We start from the raw sequence: 15,557 nt of genomic DNA, 5'->3' as shown, positions 1-15,557 counted from the left end.
TTGCATTGATCAGAAGTTTCTCTTGTGTGAGCTTTGAGTTGTTAAATGACTCAAATGTTATTGAAATGTTTAATGCTGTTAAAAACACTTGAACGAAGTGAGTCAATTATCTGAGCAAATTACATGTATATGTGTTCATTACCTGACATATGTTTGTCTGATGGTGTATGGAAAGTTAGCTTGATATCAAAGGTCAGTTTCATTCATCCTATTACCATGCAACTGATCCAGTCTGGGCAATGTAAAATGAGGTGAGTGCAAATTACAGATTATGTAGGCTCTTTTTGTAAGAGTGCCTTGTCAGTGCCTTGGGAAATTGATATATTATTTAAATTATTAAGGAAGTCCTAGTTTTTTGGCTGTTTTTAAAGTCATTTATGTTAGTAGAAAAACTTCTGTACTGATGGGATATCTTTAGACAAGGAAATAGCATTTTATTCTTCTGTCTTTTACCTGAAGATGCTTTTCCTCACCAGTCTGCCTTCCCTTAGGGTTGGAAGGAAGTCCTTCCTAAAGATAAAGCTTACTTTGAAAGTGTGATTGCGTTAGTCTTTTAAGGCATTCTGTTTTCCAAAGAAAACTGGAACAACTTTGGAGTATTGAGAGACTGATTGTAGCTCATTACCATAGTGAGAAACACAAGAACTCTTAGCACTTAACGTTTCTTAGGAGGTTGGAAAAGGGTAGTGATTAATTATTGTTTAATTATTGTATATATTTACCTGTTCATGGCAGTAGGAAACTACAAGATGTGTAGCATGCCTGCTGCCAAAAATTGCTGCCAATGCAAATAAAAGCTGTATGTTTATTCAGTCAGCTCTCCTGAGAAAGCTATTCTAAGCCTGAAGATGTCAATTCCAGTGGCTTCATCCTAGTCTTTGTGTCACTAGGATAATTCAGTTATGAAATCCACTTGCTTTTATCCTTTTAGTTATGTGGGAGATTGATTTTTGTTTCCATACTTGGAAAACAGGGAAAATCTCCTTGTTTCTTTATTTTTGAAATTGTCTCTACAGTTAATTGTGGAGAACTTGTTTCTTCATAATTTTAGCTAGATGTATATCTTGGTATCTTTCTTTTGAAAAAATGTATAGAACATACGACTTGAATGTATAGAATGTATGACTTGAAAGTGTCATATTGAATATATTTTCCTTGCAAGCTTCTAGGGTGTGCTACATTTCCTTTCCACACATCATCCCCATCCACCCCATCCATTCTTTCATCCTTGTACAGCTTCAGATGCAGGCTCTATCCAAGGAGTTTTCTTGGTCTACTGCAGTTAACTTTGAAACCTTGGAAGTGTGCAGTTAGCTAGTTGAACATCATTTCCAGGTTAAATGAAAGGGGAAGCCAAAACAAAGCACAGCATTTTCATCAAGATTAAAGAGTAGAAATGTAACTTGTGTTTTTGAAAGAAGCTTCACTTCATGGAATGATAGACTCCCAAGCCTTTCAGTTAGCTCCATGCAACAAGATTTTGTGTGATTGATAATGCATGTTAAGTAGATTAAAAATGATGAGTAAAAGTATTTTTGAAAATAATTTTAAAGATGAGTGTTTGTCAAGTTGGAGATGTTATTTCTATGATTTTTAGAAAAATGTTTTTTCAAGAATTTGCAACTAAGAGTGTAGAACTAGATAAAGTTAACAGTAGCAAACTTCAGAGAAATAGCAAGTAATGAGGAATGTTCTGACTACTGAAAGAGAATACTTCTGGATACAGATAATTCATCTAGGAAAAAGAAATTTCCAGTTAAAAATATACTATGTAGCCATGGTAGCTGACCATATAGTAACCAAGAGAAGCTATGAATTCTTCATTTTTTGAATTCTTTGAATCAAGATGTGCTTCTGGAAGATACCGGATCCAGTTGGGGTGCCTCGTGTCAGGTGCTACAAAACATTTTGGGCCTTAGATAGCTGTTAGGCATTAAGTACACCTACTTCAAATGAAATCTAGAAAGCATATCTATGAAAGCAGTTCTTGAAAGGATTTCATATCAACCTTGTGGAAGAAACCTAGTAAGAACCATTTCAAAATTTGTTAATTTACAGTGTAGCAGTGGCATTAAAGAGATGGAGAAGACGCGTGATAATAAGCACCATAATCTGGGAAGTATCATTAAACACTGCCAACTGGACTTTTCTTGTTTTAGTGACTTTTCCAATGGTGGAGATGGGATGTTGGCTACGAGTTCCAATGGATCTCAGTACAGTGGCTCCAGAGTTGAAACACCAGTTTCTTACGTGGGAGATGACGATGACGACGATGACGATTTTAATGAAAACGATGACGACGACTGATGCCCTTTGCTTGTAGACTTGTTAAAATTCAGCAAGCTTCAGGAATGAATTGTTCTAGGGAGAGAAGTCTCAAATAACTTTGCCCCATCCCTCAAGGAAAGTGTTGGTAAGCAGTTCTGAGTTTAGAAATGCACCTCTGATAAGCAAGCGAGGATTGTTTTATGTAGGATATTTTTAAATGTGGTGTGGATGTGTGTTTTTGATACCAGTGTGTTAATGCAGAGCCTTTATTTACTCTTGGTTTAGGGGTTTTTGGTTTATTGTTTTATTTGGTTTTGTTTTTGTTTTTTTTTTTTTTTACTTGAAGGAAAATGGATTTTGCCCCCAAATGTTCTTGCTAAGTTTGCTAAAGAAAATGTAGACACATCATTGAGAAATAAAATGCTGTCCTTCTGTGGAAAATGAATACACTGAATGGCAATTTATTTGGAGTGTATTTTGATTATACCACTTTCGAGGGATAGCGAGCTAATGTAGTAGTGTGTTTTTTTGTTAACCATGCAGTGTCCAAAGAACCAAACAGGAAAGATACGTCCTACTTTTTTACATGTTAAATTCCAGAAATGTTGTTGTGAACTAATTTTCCCTTAAATTATATCTAACATTATGATTCCATCAAGTTTATATACTTGTCACTGTATGTCGGGACATAAGAATTACAAACTTTTGGCAAATGTTTACTGCCAGCTGGTGCAGCTATATAAAATGTCTTGAAGGTTTGGAATGATTTATTGCTTATGGTAAAATTTGCCTGATTTCTTACAGGCAGACTTTGGAAACTTTTTATTATATAGTTGTTTACATACTTATAAGTCTATCATATAAAGACATGTACTGAAACAAATGTTTGTATTTGTTTCATAAGCATCTTCCTGTAATCTATTATAAAGTTGAAATTAAATATAGAGAATGTTTTAAGTTTTTTAACTCAAAATTTGTCAATCATTTTTAATAGTTCATTTTTATAAAAGGAATTTCAGGGCAGGTGGTAGTCTTTTTAAATTTATTCACAAACAATTAACTGCACAAATACTGTCAGCTGCCTATTCTAAGACAGTAGTCTTTTTATTGAAACACAAATAAACTTTTCTGTAATATTTTATGGAATATAAAGAGACTATAATTGTTTGACTTGTTTAACCTTGGCACTGTTAGTTTTTATTAATAAAACGCGCATGGGCATTTTTAACAAGCTCTGTGGTTTTTCTAATTTTAGGATTGTTCTAGAACATATCACTCCTCCTCATCACAAGACCTAGAACTGACTCTCTCAGAATACCACATCTGCACTACAGAGGGCTCAAATTCTTTAATTTAATTTCTTCTCATAAGTCTTGATATCATACGATGCGAAGAGCAATATCATACACTGTGTTCTCTCTTCTTTCATGTCTCCTTGTTTCAGTCCTGTTGCTCTTCAGGCTGTCGGGCCAGTCTTTGCACTCTAGTCCAGCTCTTCTGTTCAAAATCCCACATTTACTATCCTAACTTTTCATCCGATGTTCCCCAGTCCTCGTTTTCTGTCATGCATTCCCGCATCCTCAGAACAGCTCTTCCTGATGCCTTCTGTGCACTTCCACCTTAAACCTTTTTGATACATCACGCTCTCTGCTCTGACCTGGAAGCACAGGTTACTGAAATGGCTCAGTCACCCTGCAGGACACTGCCCGAAATCAGGGTTGGTTACTTGGTTACACAAAGGGAGTCACTCTTGCAAAGGCAAGATAACTGCTCTTGTGATAAGAGCTCCTCCACATGCTTAGACCCTCACAGCTGACCCTGCATTAAGCAGGAATTGAACTAGGAGTCATCTGAGGTGCCTGCCAGCCTGAGTTATCATATGGTCCCTTAAGGAAAGGAAGTTACAGAATACCATGCATCAGTCTCCTGGGCAGTCTCACAAATGGATCATCTGGTTTGCCTGCATCCTGGGGACTCAGCAGAAAAAGAATGGAAGTTCAGCTGATATTCAGAAGCTCTGAGATGTTAGTAGGCTCCTATGAAGAAACAAGATGGTTAGCTGAGCAGGGAGGAGGCTGCCTTTAGGATGGGGTTTCTAAGCAGAAATGCAGGTGATGCTGTGAGCAAGATGAAGGGCAATGGATGCACACAGGCATTTTCTGCTTGCAGCAGTTACTACAGTAGTCCTCATCTGATGTTACGGTGCTGCTCATCTGGCCACATCTGCCTCTCAGCAAAAATTAAGAGAGCAGCTGTCTCCAGAGAGACATACAAAGTATGCCAAGACCAATAAGAGAAACGTGAACCAGAGAAAATTGAGATTGTTGATTAACGTCTTTGTGGTCATAAAGGCAGAATGCTCTGATGTGGTAGAGAATAAAGAAGAGAGATTGGTGTTAGCTGAAAATCACCAGTGCTCTTCTGTGTTCTGCTAACACCTGTTGGTTTTGTGTTTGGATGTTTCAATCAGGCCAGAATCCAAACCTAGGCTCAAGGATTTGATTTTCTTTGTACATTCATTGTGGATGCATTGTGGTACATCACTGTAAATATTGCAATCATACCAGTCCTGACAGAACAGAAGGTACAATTTTTGCTTTGTAGCAGGTTGAATGATAGCAAAGATGGAATCTTTGGCAAGGGTTGTGTTCTTTTGTCATGGGAATGTTAGAGAGTTCACAAAAAAACAAAGAAAATGTAAGCAAATACTTAAAGCTTAACTCTTAAAAAGAACTGCAACCCCAGTAATTTATTCTAGGTGAAGTAAATCTCTATATTTCTGATGCTGATTTTTAATGAACCTTGAGATTGCAAGTAAATGCCTGGAGAATGAAAGAATTCCAGAATTCCATTTTTCAAAAGTGATGTGAATATGACCTCTGTGAATATCGTCTACAGGGCCTGAGATCAGCAGCGAGCATGTTACAAAAAGTGTTGAAGGATTCAGTTGAAACTCAATCAAAAGGTTGGAAGATTAACTGTAAAATGGACAAACTGCAGAATAGGTCTTAACAAATGAATGTGGTATGATAGTGCAGCTGATTTTAGGAAGGAAACAATGGATATATTTCAATATCATTAAGTACCTCCAGTTTTTTTTAAGCACCTCCAGCTTTACCATATCGATACACTGTGTGTTAAGGGGTTAAAAATTGTTCACTGCTGAATCGAAGGTTTTTGTGGGATTATCACTGGCTGAGTAGTTGCATCAAGTAACGCTGAACTACTGCTTAAGGTTTTCTTCAGTAACGTGGAAAGAAATATTTTAAAAAGTAAGTGATATGATTAGAAAAGAATGAAGAGGACAGATAAATGCAGATTGCTTGGCAAGCAAGGTCGTGGCCAAAGTGCTTTGTGCAAACCACATCTTTTGAACAAAGAATTCAAGGTAACAGTACAGAAGATAAGATTATGTGCTGAAAACGTGGGATCCACAGAATGATCTGGTGCCACAGTAGATGGGAATTGCATATAAGTCTCCTACGCAGTGTTTTAAGGAATTAGCTAATCTGATATTTGTGCTTAGAACTAATCATTAATCATAGAATCACAAGGTTGGAAATGACCTATAAGATCATCTAGTCCAACCGTCTCCTCATCACCATTGCCACCACAAGCACTAAGCCATATCATGCAGCTCCTCATCCAGACGCCTCTTGAACGCTGCCAGGGACGGCGACTCCACCACCTCCCTGGGCAGCCATTCCAGTGCCTGACCACTCAGAGAGTGTAATTGTAAGGTGATTTTACACCTGGACACATAACAGCAGGACCAGCATTGAGGAACTGTGTTCTTGTTGGCCTCGCCGTTTAAAAAGATTGTTGGAACAATTGGAAAAGACTGTGAAAAGATCATTTCCTCGTTACTTGAAATCAAAGGTCAGAGTCTTCTTGTATGAGATTTTAGGAACTCTCGGTTTGTGGGAAAGAAACACAAGAAGTGTCTGGGTTTCTGTCAGATCAGATCAGATAAAATGACATCGTTGTAAGGGGTTCATCAATGTGAGAGAAAAGCAACACAAGAATTAGGGACTGGAATTCAAAATCAGCTTGAAATCAGCTATCTAATTGGTAAAGGTGGTAAGAACCCTCTGACACGTGATGAAATTGGAATGATAAAATGCTCATTTTGGTAAGAGTAGGACTGACACATGAGCACACTGATGAAGCACGTTACCCCTAAGCATCTTCAAAATTCAGTTCTTTCTCATTTTAGAGCAGGTGAGAGATGTAGGAACCCAATCTCTGCATGTGGTGCCCGAGCAGTGCTTGCTTTAACAAGGCCTTGGGCCTTCATCAACAAAAATACAATTCAGAAATCATCAGCTGTTCCCACTCTGGTATCAAAAAAATAAATTTGAAGAAATGAAAAGCGAACTTTGTCCAAAGTTGTTCAGATGTTTAAATTGAGGAGAAAAAAATACAGATATTCTTTCATACTTATTTTTTATCTTCTATTAAACAACATAATCTTGTTTGTGATTGAATGCTTTTGTCTGAAAGTGGGGAAGCTTAGGAAGGGGCTGTGCATGCAAAGCATGTGATGTTTTTTGCAGACATGCAAGTTGTGATTGTTTTCCATTCATTTACTGCGAGTAGCACATAGACACTTTTATTTGCTGCAGGTTGGTCAGTATCAGTCTTTTATTACTTGAATGAAAGAGGTGAAAAACAGTTGCATAAAATGATGAGGTGAAATTCCTGAGGGCAATTGCAGTGACACTGTGGTCCTTGTGTGAGACTGTTAAGCAAAGACTTTATATTATATACAGTACTTAGGAGCTGTGGAAGCTGGAAAGCAAACGTTTTAATTTGCTGATAGTCATAGCAAAGAGCCTCCTTTAAGCATTGAAGAGCTTGTACTGATATTTTTCTTCCCTGTTAATATTTGGTTGTGACTTTCAGTATTAGACTTAATGCTTCAACTACTGGATCAGCAGTTATACGAATATTTGTCAGTGGATCCAGTAGGAAGATGCATCTCATCGTCAAAGGAGGTTGTAGCTGGATATTGGGAAAAGTATCCTCTTGGAAGGAGTGGTGAGGCAGTGGCACAGGCTGCCCAGGGAGGTGGTGCAGTCACTGTTCCTGGTGGTGTTCAAGGAACGTTTGGATGTTGTGTTGAGGGATATGGTTTAGTGAGAACTATTGGTGATACGTGGATGGTTGGATTGGATGATCTTATAGGTCTTTTCCAACCTTGGTGTTTTCTGTCATTCTGTGATCTGAGAGGTCTTTTCCAACCTTAATGGTTCAAAGTTACTTCTGTGTTTGTCTGCTCTGCATTGACCTTCAGTATGAGATTTAATACCTTTAAGAGAAAAGTCTGGAAACTGAAAGTTAATGGATATTTTAAAAAATTGGATATAGATGAAATAATGCAGTTGGTTAACATTAGTTCCATGCCATGTTATTACCTGCCTTTTTCCCTGACTGGTTTCTCCGTTGCACAGCTGACAGGAAAAATGATGGCCCATCCCTCTGCTCTGATGACATGGCCCTGCTGCCTTCTCTTTCTAGTGTCTCAGTAATCTGCATCCAGTTAAACTTGGGAATCTCTTTTTCTTATATGGTATTGTTTGAAATGCACTGCTTCAGTGTCTTGGTCAAAGAAAGGTTTGTGAAGTCTGACAGGCTTTTTTCATTTGTACCGGTTGGTGAACCAATTATCTCTAATATTGTGACTGAATGTACGTGTATTTTTTGTATGTGTGTATGTGAACTTGTGTGCATATACGTATGTGTACATATATATAAAAGGAATTAGAGACTTGGAATAGGAGTGCTTAGAACATTGTTAAGTGAGGCCAGTTCATCTAAGATGAACATACTGTACATACACAGCATGTCTGTGGGAGGGCTGGACCTCTCAAAGTTTAGACTCCTTTGATGTTTTAGCTTAATGTTTTCATTTTTCCAGATTATTCCAGGTAACCCACAGCTCATTGCTTTACATGGCAGTTCTTTTTTGGGGAGAAGAACAGAACACAAAAACCCCCACAACCAACCAACCAACCAACCAAAAAAGCGTTTTTATTGTTAGAAAGAAATCACAGATGCTAGGTATTAGAAAAGCTACAGGCCGCTTTAAAGTTCTTCTCTTGCAGTTATTGATTTGTCAACTGAAGTCAGACTCAGCTGGCTGATACACAAAGCAATGCATTGGCATGCAGATAAATAAAGGCTGTCCCTTTACAGTTTAAACATCCTGTACAAGGCAGATTGAGAAGGGTATCTCAGAGTATTTCAAGCTACTTATTTTTCTAGCTATTGCTTCTACAATATCCAGTATTCAGTATTGTACATCAGTTATTTATTAGAGTTTGAAAAATGAGGAAAAACAACATTTGATCCCATACTTCCTTTTCTTGGAAAGCACACCTGCTTGGGTTAGAAGACACATGTTTTGTACAAGGATTTGCATAGAGGTTTAAGCACAGTGTAGCCACAGAACACTAGGCTGTGTACATTGGGGATAATTCCCATCTGTTTCACATGCTGAGTGATGTACTGCTTTTTAGTTATATGGGTTACCTCTCAGTAGAAACTGTCTACTCACTGTAATTTGAGTACATTCATATGGCAATCATGGGAAATAAATATCAGTCTATGTGACAACAGGTAAGTCATTCTTCACATCAGCTTTTCAGAAGTGTCTCTCTCTGCTCAGTCCTCTATTTTCAATTTAAATTCCACTTTGCCTTCATAGGGGTCATGAACGTTATCAAAGGTAATCCCGGCTCCAATGATTTTGCACACTATCTTGACTTCTACATTCTTTGTAATGTTGAGAAATTTCACCGCTACCAAAGGATTACTGTAAGTGGGCTAGGAGGAAACAAACAAAAATTCTTTATCTTACCATTGCCAGTTTCAAAACCTTAAAATAGATCTTTCTTCCAGTTCACATAACATGACAGGAAAGTTGCAGTCATTTCATTTTACACAAAGATTGTCACCATAGAACAGTTTGGGTTGGAAGGGAGCTCACAGCCCAGCCATCCCCAACCCCTGCCATGGGCAGGGCTGCCCCCCACCAGCTCAGGCTGCCCAGGGCCCCATTCAACCTGGCCTTGAGCACCTGCAGGGATGGGGCACCACAGCTTCTCTGGGCAGCTGTGCCAGCATCTCGCTGCCCTCTGAGTAATGAATTCCTGTCTAACATCTAACCTGAATTTCTCCTGTTTCACCTTAAAACCATTCCGCCTTGTCCCATCACTATCTGAAGGAGATGAAGAAAATTAAAACTGAAATATGTGGCACCCACCTGTGCCTTCTTTCCATAGTAGGGGAAGTAGTGCAGGTTGAAGGTGCCATTCACCGGGTAGTATTCTACCTCCAGCGGGCGGGACTCGTCACCCTGTTGTAATGTAAGAGAGATTTGTTGGCTGCCCCCCTGCAAATATTCCTTGCTGTTGCTCAAGTACAGCGATCTGTTCAGAGCCAATCTTCAAATAAAAGTGGAAATATCCTGCTGCTATTGTTGCCAAGAAAAACAGATCTGCTGACAGTTGCAGAAAGCTTTGAAGAGTTGCTCTGATTCATAAACCTTGCTACTGGGAGAGCAAAACAAATTGCTTTTTTGTTTGGTTGCTTTTTGGTTCTTAGGCTGCTTGGCTGTCAGAGCTGTGTTGCTCAAAGCCTTTCAGTGCAGCCCTCACACACTTACTACGTAGGTGCAGTCCACTCTCGGTGCTGTGCCGTTGCCAGGATAAAATTTGATAATCTGAAATAGAAAGCACACATTGAGTCATTTTGGTGATGGTTTTGAGACAAAAGGGAGCAAAGGATGAACTGAGCTTTAGATGCTGCTGAATGTGTTCCTGCATAAGGCCCCATCAGTCAGACTGCCTCACTAAGGTAGTGGGGGGGATATTGCCTGGGAGGTGCTCAGAAAGCAGCACTGTGAATGTCCTTCTAGGAAGCTTCTGCTTTGGCTGAAGCTCTAGGACCCATTTGGTCCCACACAGTAGTAGGCTGACTTCCTGCAGCAGCAAAGGCAGAAGGAACTGAAGTCCCCAGGGCCCTCTTAACTGCCTTTCTCTCTACCCTGCATGCATCCTTGCTGAGGAAAACAAAGAACTTCCTCAGGAAACACCTCTAATTTTGCCTGCAAACATTAGGTGCATGGTTCTGCCCTCACAGGTGGATCTCATTTTTGGGTTCCCAAAAATATTCAGTGCCCAAGCCTAGGGTGTGAGCCAAACCAAAAATGAAGGGATTTTGTCTATCAGGAACTGACAAATACAAACTCTTCATTTTGTACTGAAATTAAACTATAAACCTCAGCATTTTACCTGAAATGTTTGTTCATTCAAAGGTTTTCTTTGCAGGCTGGAGAAATGGAATGTGCAAGAAGCACATTGCTGAAGTCACTTTACCTGAAGCCCTATCTTAACGCTTTAACAGCAAGGTCTCAGTACTACAAAAAAGAAGCTTTTACATAATAGTTTTTCAGACAGCAGCACTACAGAGATATTAACAAAAGTGCCCCAAAGCTTCAGAGATTCTGTTCATGTTACTCTCCTAGGGATGGTGACAAAGTCCCACTGCTTCTCTGGTCACTCTTGGGAAAAGCGGAGTGAATTGTCTGCACACTGCAAAGCAGAGTTGAGCTCCCCAGCTGAGAATCACGAGACCCAGTGTTTCCTGACTAATTCCTCACTGCTCTGCAGCCTGACATTGCACTTACCCTGTTCATCTTTACAATAAAGCAAGGTTTTCCTTCTGGAAATCCAAAAGTAGGATCTGTGATGCCAGAGCAGTTTTGAAGCATATCTGATGTAAACTTGCAGGACAGTTTTGTGTTATTTGGACCATCAAAGGTGTTCTGGATGAAGTATGTGTTGCTTGTGCAGTTGATGTTCAGATGCTGAGCAGCTGGGCTATATGCTGGGTTTGTGAAAGAAAAAAGAAAATTCCTCTGTGAAGCCTCTCATAGAGAAGTTATGCATCTGGGAGATTTAGACTGGATATAAGGAAGTAGAATTTTACAGTAAGGGCTGTGAGGCACAGGTTGCATGGAGAGGTGGTGGATTCCCCATTCCTGGAGACACTCGAGGTCAGGCTGGATGGGGCCCTGAGCACGCTGATCCAGCTGTACCTGTCCCTGTTCACTGCAGAGGAGTTGGATGGATGGCCTTTAAGGAACCTAAACCTTCGAAAGGCAAATGGGATCCTGGGCTCCATCAGGAGAGGGGTGGTCAGCAGGGAGAGGGAGGTGATTATCCCTCTCTACTCGGCTCTTGTGAGGCCCCACCTGGAGTACTGTGTCCAGGTGTGGAGCCCTCAGTACAAGAAAGACATAGAGATCTTGGAAAGGGTCCAGAGGAGGGCGACTAAGATGATCAGGGGGCTGGAGCACCTCCCCTATGAGGACAGGCTGAGGGAGTTGGGCTTGTTCAGCCTGGAGAAGAGAAGGCTGCGGGGTGACCTCATTGCAGCCTATCAATACCTGAAGGGAACCTACACCCAGGAGGGGAGTAAACTCTTCAGAAGGGCTGACAACAGCAGGACTAGGGGAAATGGATCCAAGTTGAAGGAGGAAAGATTTAGGTTGGATGTTAGGGGGAAGTTCTTCACAAGGAGAGTAGTTAGGCCCTGGAACGGGCTGCCCAGGGAGGTTGTGGATGCCCCGTCCTTGGACGTGTTCAAGGCCAGGTTGGACGGGGTCCTGGGCAACCTGATCTGAATGTGTACGTTTGGTGGCCCTGCTAGGCAGGGGGGTTGGAACTACATGATCCTTGAGGTCCCTTCCAACCCGGGTGATTCTGTGATTCTGTGATTCTGTAAACGATTCTCTGATTCTATCTCAACATCAGGTTGTATATTCTATGATGGGAGATTGTACTTCAAGTGAAATCGGGATTAGATGGAACAAGGAAAGTTTAATTCTTTTTTTTTTTTTTTTTTTAAGAATATCCAGGAGAGAAAAATAAAAAATTGCATTAAGGCTGGCAATTTGTGTTGCCAGCTCCAGAAAAAGGCAATTTCAAATACGATTTTTCTCAATGCATGTATGAGAAACAGAAATGTGATAATAAGGCTTACAAGGAATATAAATATATTGAACTATGAACATAAATGGAGCACCCAACCTATTTTGGCTGTGCTCTTTGATGACAGTATGTGCTGGCTCCACAGGACTTGCTATGGCACTTTGATATTTGCAGTCACAAATACGATTAGATTAATTTAGACAGTAGTTCTATAGATCTTTCTCTTCCCATTTCTTTACTCTCTGATAGCCTCTTTTATTAAAGCTAAAAAAAAAAAAAAGAGCGATGAAGCTGGGCTCTGCTTTTAATATACACGTTTACATATGTTTGATTTATAGATTCACGAAGTGATTTGCTCCTGCTTTTCAGAAAAAATGCATTTCCCACTCAAAATCTCTGATTTCAGACGGACAAACAGAAAATGAAAAACCTGAAGGTTCTCAGCTGTAGTAAGGAAAAGGTGACAGAGCATTTATTCAGGTGACCTTATTGTCCTTCTTACCTGTCAGAAACGTCTGGAGCATTGTCACCAGCCCCTCCCAGGTCTTGTTGTCAGATGCGTTGTAGTAGATTTGTAGCCCTCTGTGCCCATACACGTCTGGTCGTAATGTTACACCTTCAAGAGGGGAAGGCAAAGCAGAAGAGAGGTGCTGTTATCAGAGCAGATCACAAAATAATCCCAATGACTGCAGTGGATTTCCCCAGGACTTGTTAAACACAGCATTTACAATAAGGAAATGGGCTGTCCTGCCAGGTGATAAACAGCTCTTGAAAACGCTGTGCTTAATATTACAGAGAAATGATATTGTCAGCAAACATCAAACTAAGAGAATACTGAGAAAGAAAACTTCCAAGTACAGCAGGCATGCAATAAAAAAATAAATAAACAAATAAATAAAGGCAATTTCTTTGAAAAAATAGTAAAAAGGGACTTGGGGGCTGAAGTTCTAGCGATAGGCTCTGGTGATCTCCTGTTAATTCTGTCTTGTCCCTCTCCATCCTCACATCATGTCCCACAAACCCTGATTCCTCATTCCATGTCTCTTTGCCTAATTTTATGCCTTTATTTAACGGGCTGCTGGCAAGGCTCATTAAAATATTTAACATTTGTTAATTGCTTTCAGGCTGAGGTTGAAAGGGATGGTTAAGGTAGTTGCTGTACCTGGGGACTTGAGCTGGTCTTGGTAATCTGGCTCGTAGGGATTCACCGTCCTCATTAGGGAGTATATGGAGAGGGCAAAGATCCCAGTCATCACCACGTAGAAGGCCAGGTAGTACAGGCTGATCCACACTGAGGGAAAAGGAGGGGAAGGGTCTTCGAGCTCATGCTGTGTGAACACTGCAGCTAATGGCATCATGTCAGCAAGAAGTGAACGAGCCTGGCGTTGCTGGCACTTGGGTTGTTTAAAGCTTGAAGGAGGAGCAGCTTCCCACATTAAGGCCATTCAACTGCTTATTACACGCAGACTGAGCAAAAGACCCAATAGATTTCATTGACAAAAGCAAGCTGCTGCTCGTATTGCTTGCACCGTGGAGCTCAGTGTTCTGGGCATGCTTGCTTTAAATCCATATCTCACCTCCAGCAAAATGCACCGTGTTGCTATTTCATTATGGGGTGAGATTCAGAATAATGCTGGTTTTGGTGCATATATGCAGAATGTATACACAATCAGAAAGGATTAGGTTTCCTTTTTGTTTATAGGAATGGCTAATAGGCTACAGTTACACGTTTCCCATCAGAAGAAAACCTTCTGGAAGCTTGTAGCTACACTTACGACTTGCAGGAAGTGCAGGGACTCTCTAAAATATTCCAAGCTGCAGTTCCCAGAACACAGATCATCAGATCATCAAACACATTGTTGTGGCAGACATAAGCTTGGCTACAAACAGGAAGCCTCAGCTGAAACAGGCATTAGTTCAACGGTAAAAGAGATTTACTCAACATGCAGTAATTTAAAAAGGAAATTCAGAAAAGCAAAACGTGGTTCCAGAGAATTGGACAGAAAATATTTTCCCACACCTCCCCAGCTAGCTGTAGAGTAGAGATCATCAGTGCAGGTCTGCAGCACAGTGCTGCCATTGCTTGGCCCCATCAGCCTGGCATCTGCAGGGCTGAACAACACCAGTGTAGCAGCAAGGCCAAATTCCCCTGCAGCAGAAGCCCTTATAGACAGCAATGTCAGCATCATGTTATAGTCATAACACTTAGCTATTAATAGGATGTTAACATGTCTATTGCTTATAACACTCTCCTTGTCTATAGCAAGGGAGTTGGAACTAGATGATCTTAAAGGTCCCTTCTAACCCAAACCACTCTATGATTCTATATGTCCAGTGTTGTCCTTAACAAATATTTGGGCCAGAAATGCTTTAGAATATTTGCAGGAGCTTCTTGGATCAATGTTTCGACCTAATTGGCTGTATTCAGAGAGCAGGGATATTGTAAGAGGATCAGGAGCACATCCAAAAATCGAGGTTATAAAAAATTCCATCCTTCCATTACCTCCCATTCATCAGAACAACACCCATCCCTTCAAGATTTTTAAGGGTGTCAGAAAGGAAACCCTTGTGCACAGAAACATACCCCAGTTAATCAAGGTCCTTCCCATAAACAGCTTCGTTTCTGGATTCCAGACAAAACGGCGGAAATTTTCCATCCGTTCACTGCAGGTCTTCTTTTCATTTAAAGTTGCCATTTTGCCACAGAATTTCCCCCAAAAGCGTCTTCTTCAGAAATGAAGAAATTCAACAGGGACTCAAAGAGTTGCCCAAGCAAATTGCTTTGGTTTTTATACTTTCCCCTCCACTGAAGGTCAAGGAGATCACTGCCTATACCAACAAAAGCCCCTACACTGATTACTGGCCCGCAGCAGATGCAGTGCTTTATAGGTAGTGCTGATAACGCTCAGTGCTGAGGCTGGCAAAGGAAAGTCAGCTCCTATCAAATGCCCTTCCCAGGTAAACTGCCCCAAAGAGATTGACAGGATTACGCACTTCGCAGAGTGCCTTAGGGCTTGTGATATGCTCAGTGTGATAGTGGTTATCTAAACAGATAAGGAGAACCTTTTCTCTCTCTTTTTTTTTTTTTTTAATTTATATTTTTCCCTTCCTTCCTTCCTCTCTTCCTCTTTCTTTCCTTCTTTCTTTCCAGTTAACCTGCAAATACTGATTGCAATACTCCCATTACAACCTATGGGCAGAGGGATGGGATTTCATCCTCTTTTTTAAACACTGGCATGCCCTGCCATTCACTATGGTGGCAAAGTCATTAAAATGGGAACATCTGACAAG

General features: G+C 40.5%; 2 protein-coding genes across 4 annotated transcripts in view; one reads left to right on the top strand and one right to left on the bottom strand.

Annotated features, from left to right (window-relative positions):
- TFDP1 (transcription factor Dp-1) overlaps positions 1 to 3,499 on the top strand; it is a 40,935-nt gene extending 37,436 nt beyond the window's left edge. For all 3 annotated transcript variants that reach the window (XM_052664514.1, XM_052664517.1, XM_052664516.1), the window contains exon 12: positions 2,160 to 3,499. In XM_052664514.1, the coding sequence (XP_052520474.1) occupies positions 2,160 to 2,307 (148 nt within the window). In that variant the 3' untranslated portion in view covers positions 2,308 to 3,499. The remainder of the gene's footprint in view (positions 1 to 2,159) is intronic.
- Positions 3,500 to 8,281: 4,782 nt separating this feature from the next.
- On the bottom strand, positions 8,282 to 15,107 carry ATP4B (ATPase H+/K+ transporting subunit beta). Its single transcript, XM_052705672.1, has 7 exons — positions 14,851 to 15,107; positions 13,429 to 13,557; positions 12,769 to 12,882; positions 10,961 to 11,160; positions 9,938 to 9,994; positions 9,536 to 9,628; positions 8,282 to 9,096 (listed from the first exon to the last, which is right to left on the bottom strand). Exons 1-7 carry the CDS (start codon positions 14,960 to 14,962, stop codon positions 8,935 to 8,937), a joined length of 867 nt encoding a protein of 288 aa, XP_052561632.1. The 5' UTR covers positions 14,963 to 15,107; the 3' UTR covers positions 8,282 to 8,934.
- Positions 15,108 to 15,557: the final 450 nt, after the last annotated feature.

Source organism: Tympanuchus pallidicinctus, unplaced genomic scaffold (genome assembly GCF_026119805.1).
Source record: "Tympanuchus pallidicinctus isolate F22 unplaced genomic scaffold, pur_lepc_1.0 scaffold6, whole genome shotgun sequence".
NCBI lineage: Eukaryota > Metazoa > Chordata > Aves > Galliformes > Phasianidae > Tympanuchus > Tympanuchus pallidicinctus.
Note: the sequence above shows the minus strand (reverse complement) of the source record. Positions and strands in the feature narration are given on the sequence as shown.

What these genes read in the sequence shown, in the direction of transcription:
- ATP4B (XM_052705672.1), bottom strand. Translation starts at nt 14,962, where the DNA reads ATGGCAACTTTAAATGAAAAGAAGACCTGCAGTGAACGGATGGAAAAT. An exon ending in AGACCAGCTCAAGTCCCCAG is followed by an intron (nt 12,883 to 13,428) that starts GTACAGCAACTA and finishes CCCCTCTTGAAG; the next exon opens with GTGTAACATTACGACCAGAC. An exon ending in GAGTGGACTGCACCTACGTA is followed by an intron (nt 9,629 to 9,937) that starts GTAAGTGTGTGA and finishes ACATTACAACAG; the next exon opens with GGTGACGAGTCCCGCCCGCT.